General features: G+C 33.6%; 2 protein-coding genes across 8 annotated transcripts in view; one reads left to right on the top strand and one right to left on the bottom strand.

Moving 5' to 3' along the window:
• The window catches only part of LOC142219984 (organic cation transporter protein), a 47218-nt gene extending 30447 nt beyond the window's left edge, over positions 1–16771 (top strand). For all 6 annotated transcript variants that reach the window (XM_075288814.1, XM_075288813.1, XM_075288812.1 and 3 more), the window contains 9 exons: positions 8836–9308; positions 9371–9526; positions 9641–9905; positions 11947–12214; positions 12297–12594; positions 13859–14039; positions 14138–14283; positions 14391–14521; positions 15143–16771. In XM_075288814.1, coding sequence (XP_075144929.1) covers positions 8836–9308; positions 9371–9526; positions 9641–9905; positions 11947–12214; positions 12297–12594; positions 13859–14039; positions 14138–14283; positions 14391–14521; positions 15143–15149 — 1925 coding nt within the window. In that variant the 3' untranslated portion in view covers positions 15150–16771. The remainder of the gene's footprint in view (positions 1–8835; positions 9309–9370; positions 9527–9640; positions 9906–11946; positions 12215–12296; positions 12595–13858; positions 14040–14137; positions 14284–14390; positions 14522–15142) is intronic.
• Positions 1–19234, bottom strand: part of Fer2 (basic helix-loop-helix domain-containing Fer2) — a 105689-nt gene that overhangs the window by 57132 nt on the left and 29323 nt on the right. The window lies entirely within an intron of this gene.

A 19234-nucleotide genomic window follows, 5' to 3' on the forward strand; every position in this document is an offset into this window, starting at 1 on the left:
CTTATAATTAAGAGATTTGACTTAAAAATGCGTATCATAACATGAGAGAAAAAATTTTTGGGCTAAGGTCAACTTGACTTTAATAATTCAGAAAAATTCTTTAAATTTAATTAAACTGTCTTTAAATTTGTTGTCTTTTTGCATCTTGACTACAAAGCAAAAAATCGTTCAAATATAGGACATGTTTTTCAACACTTTATTTTAAAGACGTTTTTACTTGAAACATAGCATAATTACTACTGGAAGTCGAGTCTTAATTTGGAAAATAAGGTTGTCGTTAACTCGTTTTTAAAGGACTTTGATAGTATATGAAGAAAAAAGAACAAAAAGCGAAAAATTAAAAATTGCTTTCTAGAAGCAAGTACACAAAAAAATTGTGTCTTAAAAGTATCCTTACTTGTGTTCTCCCGCTTTTTTGGCTCGGAATCAATACCAAAATTTTTAAAGTAAAGACCAAACCGAGCATGCTTTTTTTCAGTGTGGTTATCACTCTTCTGACTGATGGGATACTATTTGCCTTTTTTCGGAGCATTTGTCCCTGATGCATTTCACAGTTTTCAATGTTCCTTGGTCTCAAAGCCATACGGTCGGCTCTGCCCCATTTTAAAAAATATAACAATTGATCAAATTAAATAAATTAAGTTTGCATGCAAACCAAGTCAAAACCATACCGTGAAGGAATGTTCATTCATTACCTATTCGTGACTGTAAGGTAATCAAGAATTGCATTGCATTCAGATTAAGAAATGACACACGGTCTCAAGAGGAAACCATCATTGCTTCAACGCCATCAACAGAATCATCTCTAATGGGTATTAATGTTGCCACTAACCCAATGCTGTTTGAAATTTACTATATTGAATGTTTTGTGACCATAGAGCTTTGATATTATAATGGTGTCATCATAAAGATGTCAAATGGATTGGAATTCACTCCTTTGCACTGGGCTATAAAAATTGGATTCTCTTTGTTCAACCTAAGCAAGGTGGCTTTGAAATCCATTAGCTAACTATTTTTGTGGCAATTTCCATTACGCTAAAAAAACGAATCGGGCAACACTCTTCTTTTTCCATCCGAGGTATTACAATGGATTAGTATTCTAAGAAAGCGCTTGTCAGAAGAGGATCACCTTAGGATTTTTTTTAAATGTTTTGACAGAAAAATAATGAAATATCCTCCATTATCCTAGACCCCGACAAGCCAATAGTATACGAAATTTAGTTATTTCGTATACTATTGCTAAGAAAGACATATTTTATGGGAATAACGCAACTTTTCATAAAGTTGCGTTATTCCCATTTTTGTTACTGCCATTATCGTAATGGGAGTTGGGATTAAAATTAATGATAAATATCACGGCATAGAAGGATAACATAACAATTCTTTTAAATGGACCACAAATTTTACACAAACATTTAAAAAAAAGTCTTACCAAAGTATCAGCTGGTAGAGAAAGCGTCAAATTTGTTACTAAAGTGGTAGATGAGTAATGTTTGTGATCTCAACCAAGTTAGTTGATATATAAAGACCTGCGACGTGCTAAACTTGAAGTCAGTTAGATGAAATATGTATGGGAGCTATTTCTATTTCAAACAAAAAGTGAAGCCACCACTAAGGATAATATAGGTTAATTTTAGAATAATTTAAGTTAAACGCCGATATCACATAAATAAATAAATATTTTTCAACAATTTCAAGAAAATTTATTAGACATAATTATTTATTTTTTCTCTTATTAAAATAAATTTTATGGTTTTATGGAAAAAAATGGAATTCAAAATTGCAAAAATGTCATTAGCGCTATACGAGGTTCAATATGAACGCTTTGTAGTATAATTTACGAATTTTAAGAAATTCTGAACCAATATGGAGGGAAATATTATTGGGTGAAGAGTGGCTGCGAACCTGTTGTTGCGAACACAATACCATCAAAGTCCATTATGTAGCCACTTCGAGAATTATCTCTTATCATATAGAGTTGCGCGGTTCTTTGTTTAGATCAATGGTCCTTGAGGCAAACCCACATAGAGAATTTTGGATATCCACTGCCATTAATGAAACGAAAAAAACACCATCCATCGCGCAAAAAAGCTTTTGACAGAAACTGTCATAGAAACTATGGCCTTTTGATCGATCCTTTATTTAATATAGTAGTTAATTTCAATCTTCATTTTCATTTATGTATAACCAGCCTCCGTTCGGTTTCGCCACGAAATACCTCATATGTAAGTGATATTTTCCTCCCTAGAATAAATGGGGAATATTCGCATATTGTATATACGTAATATGTAACATTGAATGCATACACTCGCACTTCTAGTCCCCTAGATAAACACGTTCGCTGGACGACCTTCATTATTAGTCACCATATGGCTATAGTGGTTTATGAGGTTTGCTAGTTTTAACTCTAACAACCAATAACTAACTAAATGCAGCCTTTATTATATGTTAGTGTGTGTGCGTGAGAGTGTATTATGACGTCTATAGAATATCACATTTGCCCTGTGCAAACATCCCAAACAATGCTTTCTGTTGCAATCTATGAACAATATTAAGAGAAAGGTCTATGGGACAGCATCCGTTGTCTGTTGCCATTTTAAAAGGAGAATTAATTATCCTAGTTCCACCATATTGACAGTAGTTAATCGAATTGTTTAGTAAATGTATACATCCTTGCACCAGTGTCATTCAAATGAGAAAATATGATGAACAACACATGGTCCCGCGTATGCATGTATATTAGCGAAAAATGGATTAGATTCTATGAAAGAAAAACATAGATGATGGAATTAATACTTATTTAAATAATTGCATTTTTAACTTAATTTTATTTTGTAATTTTGTGTTCATTAACTCAATTAATCCTTCATCCTCTATGTCCATAAGGTTGGAATGTAATAATTACAAAGTGTAGAAAACGTAAATCGTTTGTCTCGATGTCGTGCAATTCTAAAAGTACATATACAGAAAGAAATTCCGTACACACGCAGAGAAGGAATATGGTCGCCTCAAACATGTATCAAGACCAAAATGTTATTTTTGTATGGTGGCCATGTAACATGTTTGTCAATAAAATGTTATTTTCTCGTCAAATATAACCTGCTTGTCGAAATCAGCTACATGATTTCCGAGAAAATAACATGGTTGCGAAAACCATGTTACATGGTCACCACCCAAAAATAAAATTTTACTCTTAAAACATGTTTGAGGTGATCATATTCCTTCTCTGGGTGCACAGAAAAAAATTTCCGTAGTCAAACTAATGCTAAATTTAACTTATTTTTATTGGAAAAAATTTATTTGCTTGTAGTTAAATTTTATTATTTTTATCGAAATTTTCCACAGCTTAATGAAATCTTACTTTTTTATGTATGTCTCAAAAATTTTATGAACTAAACGTGAGTATAAAGTTCAATGACCGTACGCATAAGTTCAATATGAACTAAAGCAAAATAAGATTTTCGTACACCGAAAACAAAGTGAACTGTTTTATAGGAAGAATGAACTACCACGCACGAAAACATTTCATTAACTAACGCTAAATTTAACATATTTTTATTGCAAAAAAAAAAAAAAATATTTGCTCGAAGTTTTTATACCCACCACTGTGCGCCACACTGTGGAACAGGGTATTATAAGTTAGTGCATATGTTTGCAACAAATTTGGTTGAAATCGGTTCAGATTTAGATATATCTCCCATATATATGTTTTTCTGATTTCGACAAAAATGGTCAAAATACCAACATTTACCTTGTAAAATCGCCACTGCTTAGTCTAATTTTCCTAAACTTCTAATGCGTATATATATAGCGATAAATCATAAATAAACTTTTGCGAAGTTTCCTTAAAATTGCTTCAGATTTAAATGTTTCCCATATTTTTTGTGTTCCACCCTAGTGCATTAGCCGACTTAAATTTTGGGACAAACCTTTATATATAGCCCCCAACACGGATGTGATATGGTATCGAAAATTTAGATCTACAAAGTGGTGCAGGGTATAATATAGTTGGCCCTGCTCGACTTTAGACTTTTCTTACTTGTTTTATTTTTAATTTTTTATCTTAATTTTATAATTTTATTGAAATTTCCACAGCCCAATGAAATTTTCCTTTTGTTAAGTATATCTCAAATATTTAGTTCATATAATATTTGGGTATAAACTTCAATGACCGTACACATTAGTTCAATGTGAACTAAACCAAAAGAACATTTTCGTAAGATTCCCATAAATAGATAGAACGAACTACTGTATGGTTAAAATGGTCATGATTTGGCGCCAATGATTTTCTTCTTTACTTTTAGTTCATTTTTTCTTCTATGAAAGGGTGTAATTTCGTGAAATGCCTTTAAAAAGTACAACAGGGCAATAACTTTTCCTGGTTTTAACAACGCTTTGTGGAAATTTCAAAATTTAGTTAAATTTTTCGCGCGAGATAGTACATTCTTCCTATAAAACAGTTTACTTTTTCAATGTAATTTCCAAATAATTATCATAATTTTGGGTAAATAAATAAACAGTTCATATCATCAAATAATTGTTTGGTTTGGGAATCAAGAGGTGGCGCATTTGAACTTTGACATCGAATTTGGGATTGAACCCATGACCCTTTGTATGCAGAGGGTGAGTGCTTACCATTGAATCATGATGGCTGAATACAGTTCTGAAACGCTGACGAAAAAATTCCGCCAAAAAACTCATTCCGGAATAATGCTATCATTGCGAGCATCTACTTAATTAAACGTCTTGGGATCAATCAAAGCTTTTTTCCATATCTCATAGAATTAATATTCTTCATTGCATTTCATCGTACTAGCCACAAAGTTCCAAAGTTTTTATACCCACCACCATAGAATGGTGACGGGGGTATAATAAGTTTGTCATTCCGTTTGTAACGCATCGAAATATCGATTTCCGACTATATAAAGTATATATATTCTTGATCAGGGAGAAATTCTAAGACGATATAACGATGTCCGTCTGTCCGTCTGTCTGTCTGTCTGTCTGTCTGTCTGTCTGTTGTAATCACGCTACAGACTTCAATAATGAAGCAATCGTGCTGAAATTTTGCACAAGCTCGTCTTTTGTCTGCAGGCAGGTCAAGTTCGAAGATGGGCTATATCGGTCCAGGTTTTGATATAGTCCCCATATAAACCGACCTCCCGATTTGGGTCTTGGGCTTATAGAAATCGTAGTTTTTATCCAATTTGCCTGAAATTTGAAATCTGGAGGTATTTTATGACCATAAAGAGATGTGCCAAAAATGGTGAGTATCGGTCCACGTTTTGGTATAGCCCCCATATAGACCGATCTCACGATTTTACTTCTTGGGCTTATAGAAACCGCAGTTTTTATTCAATTTACCTGAAATTTGAAATCTAGAGGTATTGTAGGACCACAAATACGTGTGCCAAAAATTGTGAGTATCGGTCCATATTTTGGTATAGCCCCCATATAGACCGATCTCCCGATTTTACTTCTTGGGCTTATAGAAAACGAAGTTTTTATTCAATTTACCTGAAATTGGAAATCTAGAGGTATTGTAGGACCACAAATACGTGTGCCAAAAATTGTGAGTATCGGTCCATATTTTGGTATAGCCCCCATATAGACCGATCTCCCGATTTTACTTCTTGGGCTTATAGAAACCGCAGTTTTATTCAATTTATCTGAAATTGGAAATCTAGAGGTATTGTAGGACCACAAATATGTGTGCCAAAAATTGTGAGTATCGGTCCATATTTTGGTATAGCCCCCATATAGACCGATCTCCCGATTTTACTTCTTGGGCTTATAGAAACCGCAGTTTTTATTCAATTTACCTGAAATTGGAAATCTAGAGGTATTGTAGGACCACAAATACGTGTGCCAAAAATTGTGAGTATCGATCCATATTTTGGGATAGCCCCCATATAGACCGATCTCCCGATTTGGGGTCTTGGGAAACCGTAGTTTTTATCCAATTTGTCTGAAATTGGAAATCTAGAGGTATTTTAGGACCATAAAGAGGTGTGCCGAAAATGGTGAGTATCGATCCATATTTGGGTATAGCCCCCATATAGACCGATTTCCCAATTTTACTTCTTGGGCTTCTAGAATCCGAAGTTTTTATCGTATTTGCCTGAAATTGGAATTCTAGAGGTATTTTCGGGTCGCAAAGAGGTGTGCCGAAAATGGTGCGTATCGGTCCATATTTTAGTATAGCCCCCATAAGAACGATCTCCCGATTTAACTCCTTGGGTTTCTAGAAACCGTAGTTTTTATCTGATATGCCTGAAATTGTAAATATTCTGGTATTTTAGGCTCACAAAAACGTGTATCGGATTAAGCTTTTATCGGTCCATTTGGTAATGCCTCCATATAGACCGACTTCACTTCTTGAGGGTGTAGAAGGCGCACTGATCATGAAAATTGTTTGAAACTCAATGTAAAATTTCCAGATTTTACTTCTACAGATTTAAGATTTCAAATCAAGACGTTATTTTATAATTTTCTTGCACACTTACAAGAGATGTTAATGATTCCTCTAAACCTCAAACAAAAATGGTTCTTATAAATCCAGAATCTGATATAGTCCTCATAGGTGAAATCTTTAAATTTATCTTCGGGTTGTGTCCTAAAGTCCTCAAGCCCTCCTGAAATTTCAAAGGAAACCCTAATATTTGGTTCATGGTGGTGGGTATTTAAGATTCGGCCCGGCCGAACTTACTGCTGTATATACTTGTTTTTTATTAACATTCTCTTATTGAGATCTAGTAAACTCCATTTGGAGTTATTAAAGGATTAATTGTAGTTTACTTTCTTGACCATAAAAACTCCTACATTTGTCGTGGCCCATAAAAATACATGAAATCAAATAGAGAGAGTTCTATTTACTTGCAAATAAAAAGAATCATCCTTGCCAGTGATCCTAGACAAATGAAGGACCATTACGAATATTAGTCACGTGTACCATCTGTTGGTTTTGTACAGAGACCACTTCGATGATAAGCTTTACAAACAAGAAACAAATTGATTAAGAAAACACCCACACGAACACAATCACACAATGACTCCATACTCACGAATGAATAGCCATTGAGAGAAGCTACCGTGTGAATACTACGGTAATATTCACTCTCACATACATGCGTTATAAGTTGGTAGCATTTCAAGTCATAAGAGTACAAAGGTTTTGTATTTTGCCAAGTTGCCCAAAAGTATACTTTAAAAAATTTAGTTTTTATGTTTTCACTTGGATGGTGCAAGTAAAATGAAACAATTTAATATGAAAACAATGTGCCAAATCTGACTAAATGATACCGTAATTGAGCTATTAAAAATTTAACACACTTTAGAGTTAAATATTAAAAAGTTTATAAAAATTTTGCATTTTATAAGATGACTGCATCTAAATCTTGGCCGATATTGCTGATCCCTCTATTATCAGATCAGAAGCATTTAAAAAGCATACTTAAGGCCCAGTTTACAACTGTCCCTTATTTGTTGAGTATGGTTTGAAATTAATTATAAATACTTTCCTTTTGATTTTAAATCTGACGATATCTAGAATTTTCAGAAAACACGCTTGCTTACTTTTTCGGTAAAATGCGGTCATAAACTCATCATTAGGTTGAAGTATCATATTGAAATGTAGCGAATAGCATCACAACCAAATTTGGGGATCGAAATTAACTCTCCATCATGTAAATGGCACATTAAGATGTCCCTGCGATCGTTAGTTCTATGGTGGATGAATAGACCTGTCCTCCTAATATGTTTATCGCCACTGTCTAAGCCTGCTGATGATAAAATCCCTTAAAAAAGAGGCATGGATCCTTATTCGATAAACTATTTCACTTTCATCCAATTGATGTGAGGCGTATAATTGAAGAACAATTCATGATCGATTCCATTTACTGAGAATAGCTCATATGATTAGGAATTAGCTTGATGGTCTATTCTATTCGTCCTTGGGAAGGCAATAAAAGTCGTTTTATTGAATCGTAATGGTTTTTCACCATGCCCTCGTATGCTACTGCCTGACTATTTTCCAATAGAGCCAGTATATTTAATCCCATTTAATGTGATTGACTTTGTTACAACACAGAGCATTGGTTGTAGAAGCCCAAACATGGTCAAATCAAAATGGGATACAAAGAAAATCAAGCGGAAAATGAACGAACGAAACAACACAAAAGGGGAATAACGTCTGTACTTAACGTCACTTTGGAGAAAGGACTACAAACACTTAGACAAACAAGCTCCACACAAACATCCATTTCACTGAACATCTTGAGTTGGGGCTTATTGTTTGTTTTTGTTTCTTTTTTCGTACATTCTAGGATGAAAGTAATCCTTGGATGGTGTTTGGCATTACTTGCCTTAGTTAATCGTAAACACACAAAGGCCAAAATACTCACATGCACACTCACATAAAACATTGGATAGCTTGGACTATTGGATGTATAGCTGATAACTTGGCTCGTTGTGCTTTCTCCATTAATTGAAGGAATATAAGCTGACTTGTGTTTATATGAGATGTGATCTGGAACCTGAATAGGAGTCGTCAGGTGGATATTCGTTGATGGAATGTTTAGTGCTTGAATTGTTTTCAAAGAGGCAAAACCTCCTTCCCATTGTGGCATTTGGACATAATACTTTCTGATGGTGGTCTTGACGTATACTGGACGGATGTTGAAATATTTGATTAATTTGAAAGTTTGCCCCCATGGAAGGGGAAGTGACAGCGAGCAGCCACCACAAAACCTTATTTTTGTTAAGAGTGGCTACCTAATGCCTAGAGTATATTTCCTATTTAATACAAAATTTCTTTTGTTTCGTTTTTGTTTTCAGCACATCGCTGGAAAATGCCAACCAGCCAGCCGTCCTCGTTAGAACATGATGATGATAGCAATAATGCCACAAAAGCTCCTCCCAGCTCAAAAACGACAAATGATCAGCGCATCTCATCGCCCTCCTACAATGATTCGGCTTTGACAAATAAAGGAGAATCTGTTCATGATGAGCACCGAGGTTCTAGCGGAAGCACTGCCATAACTCAACACAGAAATAGTGGGTCCAGAGATTCAAACGGCGGCAAAGCTGTTGATACCTACATAAGAGCTTCGGGTCCCGATAGTGGTGGCGGTGGTGGGTGCGGTGGCGATAGTGATGGCTTCCATGACCCCTCTGATAGTGGCGAAGAAGAGACTGATGTCATAGGTGATTTGGTGGGCCATTTTGGCAAGTGGCAGTTTCTGATGACCATTCTATTGTCACTGTTCCAAGTACCCAATACCTTTCACATATCATCGTCCATATATCAAGTTTGTGAAACAATCACTCACCTATGCTTAGGGTTCTTAATTTGTCTATGTTTTATTTAAAGGCAGCCAACAAAGAATTTTGGTGTAGACGCCCCTCCCATCTGCAGCATGTGCCCGTTGATGTGTGGCGCAATTTAAGTAATTCCTATGACAATTGCTTTCAGAATCTTGTCGACTGGAATGGCATAGGCAATGCAACGATGGACCAACTGCAACAGGTATAAAAGCCAGTCTCCTGCTGTTGGGACAATTCAAATGGAAAATAGCATTAGCGCAAATCGCAGAGAAACAAAAGTTTTATTCGTCTGTCTCTTATCTTAACTTTGTTGCAGCAAGGATCAGAATTGAAAGGCTTCATAGGCAACAACGATACACGTAAAGCCTGCTCCGCCTGGGAGTATGCCATCGATGATAATGTGGGGAATAGTTGGACCTCCCAATGGGATTTGGTGTGTGAAAAGGAATATCTGAAAAATGTGGCTGAAATGTTCTTCCTATTGGGTGTGGCGACTGGAGGTATTATATCCGGTTATCTCTCGGATAAGTTCGGACGAAAAACCATGCTCTTCATATCGGCAGTTTTGCAAACCATATTCGGTACGTATGACATTCCTCCATTGTTGGAGGCACTGCTTTGCCACAAATCCTTTTACAATTGCAATTACTAGTACTCATCCAGTGTAACATGTGTTCACATACAAGCCCACACAGAGACACACAAACATAAATGTGAATATGTGGACATCCGTATACTACATCGAGGACACCACAAGGATACTGCATCTCTGGCATCAGAGAATACACTTCCGTGTGTGTATTCCTTCTGTCTGTATGACTTTGAACTTGACAGACTGCTATGAGTGTGGTTCACCTTTAGCCTGGACCAATGACAAAACGAACCGCACAAAAGGACATCCATTTGACATCTGCTACAAGTGGGCTTTTAAATGTACATACACGGTACAGCTCCAAAGATTCACACACACACACATGAATAGAGGTGGCTGTACACCCCCTAAAGGGGGAAATGTTGAGAGGATTCTCAAGTCCTCTTAATTGTTTTAATGTCACTTATCAACCACACTCTGATTCATTTGAAGAGGCAAGCCTTAATTGAGAATGCTTTTGCTAGAGGGTGAAATCATGCATGGCTGCATGCACAACATCCATCGAAATGATTTCCAAGTACTCACACAAACTCGCTCGCTGTATAGAGAGTTGTTGTCCTTGTGTTGTGTTGTTGCTATGACATTTACTTTATGTGTTGATTTCCATAAAGCCCCACAGCAATGGAAAATATTAACAATAATAATTGTACTGAAACTATTTTAATTGAAAAATTAAAAAAAAACAACAACAAAACAAATTTACACACACAATGAAATTTATTTTGTTTAGCAAACAGCTATCTGAGTTGAAAATAGAAAGTTTTAGTTATGAAAGAGTCACACGTACACACTTACTCACAAACAGGACAGGACTGAACAAGCCTCACATTTCTTGGCAGCTGGGTTGGATGAGTGCATCATTATTTCAAGTAGACAAACTATCTCTTGTGAGATGATGTCTAGAGTATTTGAGTTGCCTAGAAGGATGTGCACGAATAGAGGTTCATTTTAACTATTCGGACCAGTGGCAAACTTCTCTCTTATCACTGAGAAGTTTGTCTCTTTATAGAGTCCAAACGGCACGTCACACAATGTGAGAAGAAGCATAGAGAAGTTTGGAAATACTCAGAAATTTAACCTACTGAGATTGAAACCCTTTGTATGTAGGCTAGGCTAGGTGGCAGCCCGATGTATCAGACTCACTTAGACTCACTTAGACTATTCAGTCCATTGTAATACCACACTGGTGAACCCTTTGTATGTAAAACGTGGAGTATTTTCAAGTTTTTCATCACGGTTGATTTCTTCTCTTAGAACACAAAAGCTCACGCTCGGTGACACGATTCACTCTCATTGACGACTGCAGAATGTTACGCATACGCACACACGGACAAACTTTAAAACCTCACACACATTTAATGCGCCGTTCAGACTATAAGTTTATCCGCCCGATTATGTCCGTGTCCAACATTTCGAGACATACTCCAGATGTTGGTCCTCTATAAGTTATGTTCTACGATAAATTTGTTATGGATGTAATTTGTAATCGATAAATAAAACCGATGTGATCGATAACAAATTTATTTAGTCATCGCCGACAATTCGGAGCGATTGGCCACACTATAAGATTCTTTACAAACACAGACATTCCGTCCGGATAAACTTATCATCTGAACAACACATAAGGGCGTAGATATTCGAACTGATGGACGGAACTGTGGAAAATTTTTTATCTTAATTATTGTTTCAAGAAGAACATGTTCATTCTCAATTTAAAAAAAAAAAAAGATATGTCATCCTACAAAATACTATTATTCTAGAGAAAATATTTCTTATACCAACTAAAAAGGTTTACTTGTAAAATTCCATGATCTTGAATTAAAGAGATCTGATCTGAGAAAAAAATTTTTGTTATTTACAATGTTATGATCGCAGAGCAAAAGGGTTTTCTCCAAATTAAAGTAAAATGGTTACCATAAAAATGGCGTAAACTCCCAATGTTTAACTAATCGTAATACTCCATATTTCAGGTTTGGCGCTTTATTTCCCTCACTCATTTGAATTTTATATAACACTAAGGGCTCTATTGGGTTTGGTATCAGTATCGGTGACTTATTCCGGTCTAATTTTGGCCATTGAATATGTTGATGGCAAATGGCGGACAATAGCTGGCATGTACAATCTTTTCCCACTGCCAATATCTTACATGGCTATTTCGGGTATTGCCTATCTAACTCAGGACTATCAACGTCTGCAGCTATGCATTGGTATCCCAGGAATATTTCTATGTTTTCTGTGGTAAGTTTGTGGTCGATTTTTTATTTTTCATTTCTATCATTTCATATTTGTCCCACACCTCAATCATTTATAATCGCTCCAGGTTTGTGGTACCTGAATCACCACGCTGGCTTTTGGTCAAAGGTCGTATTGAAGAAGTGAAACGCATTATTGAAGCGGCTGCAGAATTCAATAATCGCCAATTACCCAGTGATTATGAAGCACTTTTAAAACCTCCACCCCAAGAGGAGAATTCACAGGATTTTTTCTACCTTTTCAAATCCCGGTACTTGAGACGCATCACAATTTGCTTTCTATGCATTTGGTTTACCATGAATTTGGCCTACTATGGCTTCATCTTGAACATGAATACGTTTGGGGGTAACGTTTATCTAAATTCGGTAAGTTCTCCAAACATTCAATAGAACATCCAACGAGACAGCCAGCCATCATACATCATCACCCAAAACGGCGTCATCGACAACCACCATCTATCGAATATCAGCACCTGCCATTCAAAAAGGCCACTTGTTGAGTTCACTTGACTTGATTCCAAAACCGCTTCAAATATTTTCTTCCCCTAACCAGACAATAAAGAATAGCATTATGGTCATATAACCAAAACATTCAACATGTGGCATATGGAAGTTGTTTATAGCCAACCAAGGCTCACCATACGGAAGCACCACACACACGCCACGATAGGCAGGCAGACGAAAGTGCCTTTTTGTTTTGATAAAAAGAACCACAAGGAATATTTTTTGGCAACGTGCCTAAAATTTGTCAAAAAAAAAAATTATTATTCGTCACGAAAGAGAGAGGAACAGTGGTTTTATTTAACCCACAAACCCTTGGTTTGAAACTGATTAATTTTTGGGCAAATTTAAAGAGAGTTCGAAGATGATTAAAATCGTCCATTTGAATCTTTAGACAAACAACATTTTATATATCTTGAATAATTTTTTTTTGTTTATACAGTTTTAATTAGGATTTTCTTGTTTTCGATCTTTTTGTTTTAAATGAAAAATTTGATCTTTTTGAGTTAAAAGTATTTTGAATTTTTCTTCAGTTATCATAAAAATAAATTTCAATTAATTATTTAACATAATTTACATATACATTTTTTTTAAATTACGATATTTTCACTAACATATCCAATTCGACAACTTCTTATAGAATTATAGAAAATTATATTAAAATATGTAATTGGTGCTAAATATTTTAATTTATCTCTAAGAAAAAGTGTTGTTTTTAATTTTTTGACAAAAATAATAGACTTTTTATAAAATTGTTCAAGTTTTTCTCCATTAAAACCACTGTACATCTATTTAATATTAGAGCAATTACTCCGTCTGTTTAATATTCGAACGAATGAATATGGATGATTGGTTGATGATTGCTTTTTGCGCCTGGTGACTTGGTTGGGTTGAGCAGCCAAACATTGGCGCAATTGAGATCTGTTTGTTGTGTTTTCTTAAATAGAACGCATTGCTCTTTTGGAAAATGTTATGGATACTGACAAGCAGATGTTGCAATATTTATTATTGTTGCAAATTTAATTTCAATTTAAATAAACAATAACACTCCAGCATACCAATGAAGAATCCATATCCATATATGCATGTTTGTTAATAGATTTTTTTGCATATAATTTTGTGTTTTTAGGCTTTGGCTGGTTTGGTTGAAATACCTGCAATTGCTATTGCCATGTACATCATATCGAAAGTGGGCAAGAAATGGCTTTTTAGTGCCACCCTTATATGTGCTGGAATTGCTTGTTGTTGTGCAGCCATTACAGAGGGCAAGGAAGATATTTTATGGTTGAAAATCACCTTTATAATGATAGGTGGGTAATCCATCATTTGTAGCTTCTGCTCAAATATGCATTTTTTCATTAAATGGACTTGTGTCCTTTGTTTCGCATTTTGTTTTTGTTTCCTATAGGAAAATTCACTATAAGCGCTGGTAATACAATAATGCCTGTCTACACCGCCGAATTGTATCCTACGGCCATACGTAATGTAGGTGTGGGAGCCTGTAATATTGCCGCTGGTCTGGCCTTGATATTAACACCGTATTTGTCATTGTTGGTAAGTTTATGGGGTACTGCAGATTTAAGATAATTTTCATTTTAATTGAAATGTTTACCCTTTTATTGAAATTTTTTTTTTTGGATTTTCCCTATTTATTGATTTAGAATAAAATCGAAGATCATCTCCTGATGTCACTTCTAACCGCATGGTGTTTATTTGGTGGATTTGTTGTTCTTTTCTTGCCCGAAACTATGAAGCAACATACCCAGTCTACAAAGGATACTAAAGAGGAAAAGTAAGTATTCAGTTTAGAGTTTACACTCAAAATTTTTTTTTAATTTTTTGTGTTGTGTTGTGTTGTCAAGATTTCATGCTCTGTTCACAAAAAAAAAAATTCTAATAAAGGTCTTAGTTGAGTTTTAAAAAATAGTCAATTAAAAATTTTATTGATTCAACAAACAAAAATCAATCGCAAAAATTAATAGTATCAATTAATTTTTTAATTGAATTTCAATTAATTTTGTAATTGATATTATCATTTCTGTGATTGAAGACATTTCAATTAAAAATTAATTGGATCAATTAATTTCGCGAAAAAATATGTTGTGTGTTCTAATACCAAAAAATAAATGCTATAATTTTGAAAAGTGTCACATTTTCATTTCAAATGAAAACTTTTTCAAATCAAGTGAAAATTATTTTATTCAAATGTAAAATTAAATGAAACGTTTTCTATTATTTTTGTTCTGAATTTTTATTTCCATTTAATTTTTTATTTTATATGCTAAAACTTCGATTTCTTTTCAAAATTTGCTGAAACATTTTTCATAAAAACTTGCACACCCAACCTGATCCCTTCAATTATTGCATTAGTATTTATTAACAATTTGCTATTATTTTTTTAATTTATTTACAGGTGTTAGAATTGCACACAGCATTGAGCAGAAGAGATACACAATTTTCCAGTATGATACCAATGACTTGCTCAGATTTTGGCTGGTCCAGAATTTCATTCAAAAAGAAAAATAAAACTCCCCCGTTTTGTTGTCATTAAACGTTTGCATATCACTCTATACATATGTATGTAATTTTCTTGTTAATCATATATTTGTTACTAAACTAGAATCCCAATTTTGTTAATGAACGAACAGGAAACAGGCAGGACCTTTTAGTTATTATTTTTTAACAATTTTTTTTATTATGACCCTTCTCACCCACCGCCACCGTCATCGCCAACTATCCATTACAATGGTAACTAATCGTAAATGATACAACATAAGTCAATACTCACATATATTATCTACATACCTATATAGATATGAATTGTTGTAAAAACAAATATTAATATTTTCAATTGTATTAAAAATAAATCTACAAAAAAAGAAAAACAAACAGAATTACATGTATATAATTTATATACATACTCGTATATAATTTGTAGGTATTCATTATATTGTATTTACATAAAACTCCCATACATTAATTAAAGGGATACATGATACATCATTTAGCCATATAGTCAATTATTTACTAACTGTTCCACAAAAGAAAAACTCCAAGTTGCCGTCAATGAAGGAATGATGTTGTATTTGTCAATTAAACCAATTGTATAACGGAATACATAGACGCATACGTTCATATACCCATGCACACATGCGCACACACATACATATATACTCAGAGCATACATAGATGTGTATTATCATTACATCCGCAATTAAATTCAATTCAGATCAATTCTAGATAAATTGAAATTTTGACATTACATAAATTTACTATTATTATGCAATTCTTTTATGGAAATGCGTGCAGCAAAGAAGTCAAATTAATCCTATGAGCATTTGTATTTTAAGGAAGAAAAAAAATCAACTATTACAGAAAAGAGACTACTTCGTTTCGAAATTAATTCAGAATATTTAATTTTTAATAAGTCATCATTTGTTATGTAGGCATGGCGAACATGTTCACTGTTATCATCACAGCATTGATATTCGTGTTGTACTGTATTGTATTCTATCGAAATGTATCATCATATACGATATTGTATGAATGTGTTTTTTTTTTCGCTTAGGTCAACCTAAGAAAATGGTTAGCAAATTATTTATATAATAAGAAAAAAAATAAAAAAAAATAAAACTGTACTTAAGAATATCTCTATCTGTAATATTAAGTAACAAAAAACAAACAAAAGATAATTATTAAAGCAAACAAACAAACAATAACAAATTATAATACTTATGTGGACATTTGCTTTGAACTAAGACTACTCTCCTTCCCCTCAACTTGTGCTAACACCTTAGCGTCATAATTATCATTAGCCATCGCCTTTCTTGTCTAATAATTATGTACTTACAATGTAAGCCATTAAATAATTACAAAAAAAAAAAACAAAACCGAATATATAATTCCGCTAAGAAAAAACTAGATATTTTTATTATATGTTGAAAATTGTTTGTTTTGTCATCAGCATTAAAGTGAACTCTTGTATAAGTGTTTGTGTAGTTTGAAAAAGATCAAATAATAAAAAACAGATGTTAAAATTTAACCATTCATTTGTTTTCTTATTGTCTTAGGTTGGGAAAAGTCTTATTGAAATGTTTTTTTTTTTTTTAATATTGAGAAATGTAGAACTGACTAATTGAAGGGTAAGTTATATTGAATGCAATAATACACTCACCAAAAAAAATGACTTGCACCCAGAGAAGGAATATGATCACCCAAAACCTGTTTCAAGAGCAATATTTTATTTTTGGACGGTGAACTTGGAACCTGTTTGTCGCAACAATGTTATTTTCTCGAATATTATGTATTTGATTTCGGCTGCCAAGATATGTTTGCCGAGAAAACAGAATTTTTGCGACAACAATGTTTCTCGTCTATATATAAAATTTTTCTCTTGAAACATGTTTGGGATGATCATATTCCTTCTCTGCGTGTAGGTACGAATATATTGACCAGCATATAAGGCTTCTTGGCTTCTTCAAAATTAAGATAAGTTTTTGAGGAAGCAACCCAAGTTGAAATCTATATTCTATAGAATAAAAATCGGAATACAGATATGATTATCCATTTTTCCATTTTTTAAATATTACAGTTAAGTGAAAAGTAAAACACTTGTTTCGTCTACAAAACTGGTTGTTGTTGATTGAAGTCGATAACAATGAAGAGGCCGTAACAAACGCCAATATTGATAATGTCATTGATTCTTCCAACGTTATTGTGGAATGGAATAATAAAGCTATTTATGTATGTCTTAATCAAAAACACTATACTTTTCTAAAATCATGATTCCTTTTTTCTACATAAGAAACTTTTTTGAAGTCATATATACTCGATACGCTGATTACAGCTACCGGCCTCTTTTCGATACCATTCTTGCAGTGCGAATTGTTCTTTACTTCAAAATAGCCCCCAGGTTCGGCTATCATCTATCGTTCTTTTGAGATCAGATGACAGAAAATAATCGCTAGGTCTGAAGAATACAGGAAACAAAATTTCTTTTAAATATGTTTTTTACTGGAAGCTTGGCACTAAAGCTGATTTAGAGTTTCAGTCTACTATTTAGACATTCATGTAAAGTTTTATTTGTCCATGATGCAAAAACCAATCCCGGAATAAATTTAAATTTGGTTCTTAGCATCAAGTATTTTGATGAATGAGTTTATATGCATAGACTCATAGCCTTGAAAGCCCGACTAGAAATTCTAGAAATCATAAAAAATGTATAAAAAGGATTTGGCATCTGTCGTTAATCCTTTAAGTACCGATGTAATTTATCTGTTACAAATTTTATCTCATATTACTTATTTTTTTATTTTTTCCCTTTGTTCTAGGCCAAAAGGCGATTATTTTTATAATCTCGTTTTGTTTAGCAAAACCCTCAGCGATGGAACTAATGATAGGTTAGGTTATGTTAGGTGGCAGCCCGATGTATCAGGCTCACATTGCAGTGAAACCACTTTGAGAAGCTTTGAAACGCTCAGAAATGTCACCAGCATTACTGAGGTAGGATAATCCACCGCTGAAAAACTTTTGGTGTTCGGTCGAAGCAGGAATCGAACCCACGACCTTGTGTATGCAAGGCGGGCATGCTAACCATTGCACCACGGTGGCTCCCTAACTAATGATTGTATCAATCACAATTTTAATAGGGCATCAAGAAAATACTTGATTAAAAAATTAATTGATTTCATTAGCAAACGTTTAATTGATGTTGATTGCAAAATTCAATTAAATGTTTAATTAAAAACGAAACTGTTTTTAATCACAATACTATATTTCAATCAGTTTCTATAACTATTTTTAATTCTTTTTAGTTTGATTCAAAATTGATCGTTTCAAAAAAAAAACATTTAATTTAAAATTTAGAAAAAATCCATAATTCGTTAACTGATTTACACTTCGGAGTTTGATTAAAAAGTTAATTGTATCAATTAAATTTTTTATTGAAAACGTAATGCTTCTAGTTTAATTAAAAGGTTAATAGTATCAATTAATGTTTTAATTGAAAAAGTTTTCAACTTCAATCAACTTTTTAATTGGGAATATTTTGGTGATATTTTTTCTGTGTACAGAATAAGAGGAAAAAAATAAAATGTTCGAAAGTGGTTTTAATTCGGTACTGAAAGGGTAAAAAGTATCAATCGAGTTTTCGACTAACTAAGTTTTCTAAGGCAATTTTTTTTTATTATTTTTTGTTTTAATTTCCTCAATCCAATGAAATTTTTCTCATCCCATGTGTGTCTATAATATTGTATTAACTAGAACTTGGTATAAAAACGGGGAATATCGTTTTCTAAAATTACGTTCCGGAGTAAAGTATTTTTTCTTTGTGTGTATTTCATTGTACTCTTAAAACAGATTACTTTTTCTGTGTGAAATTTTTCGAGCTTTGAATAACATTTCTAATAACCTTGGTTTGGATGTTGGCCCCAAATTTCTATCAATGTCTGTTTGAATTAAATTAAAGTTTAAAGTTGCAGTTCTTTGACATTTACTGAACATATAT

Source organism: Haematobia irritans, chromosome 1 (genome assembly GCF_050003625.1).
Source record: "Haematobia irritans isolate KBUSLIRL chromosome 1, ASM5000362v1, whole genome shotgun sequence".
Taxonomy (NCBI): domain Eukaryota; kingdom Metazoa; phylum Arthropoda; class Insecta; order Diptera; family Muscidae; genus Haematobia; species Haematobia irritans.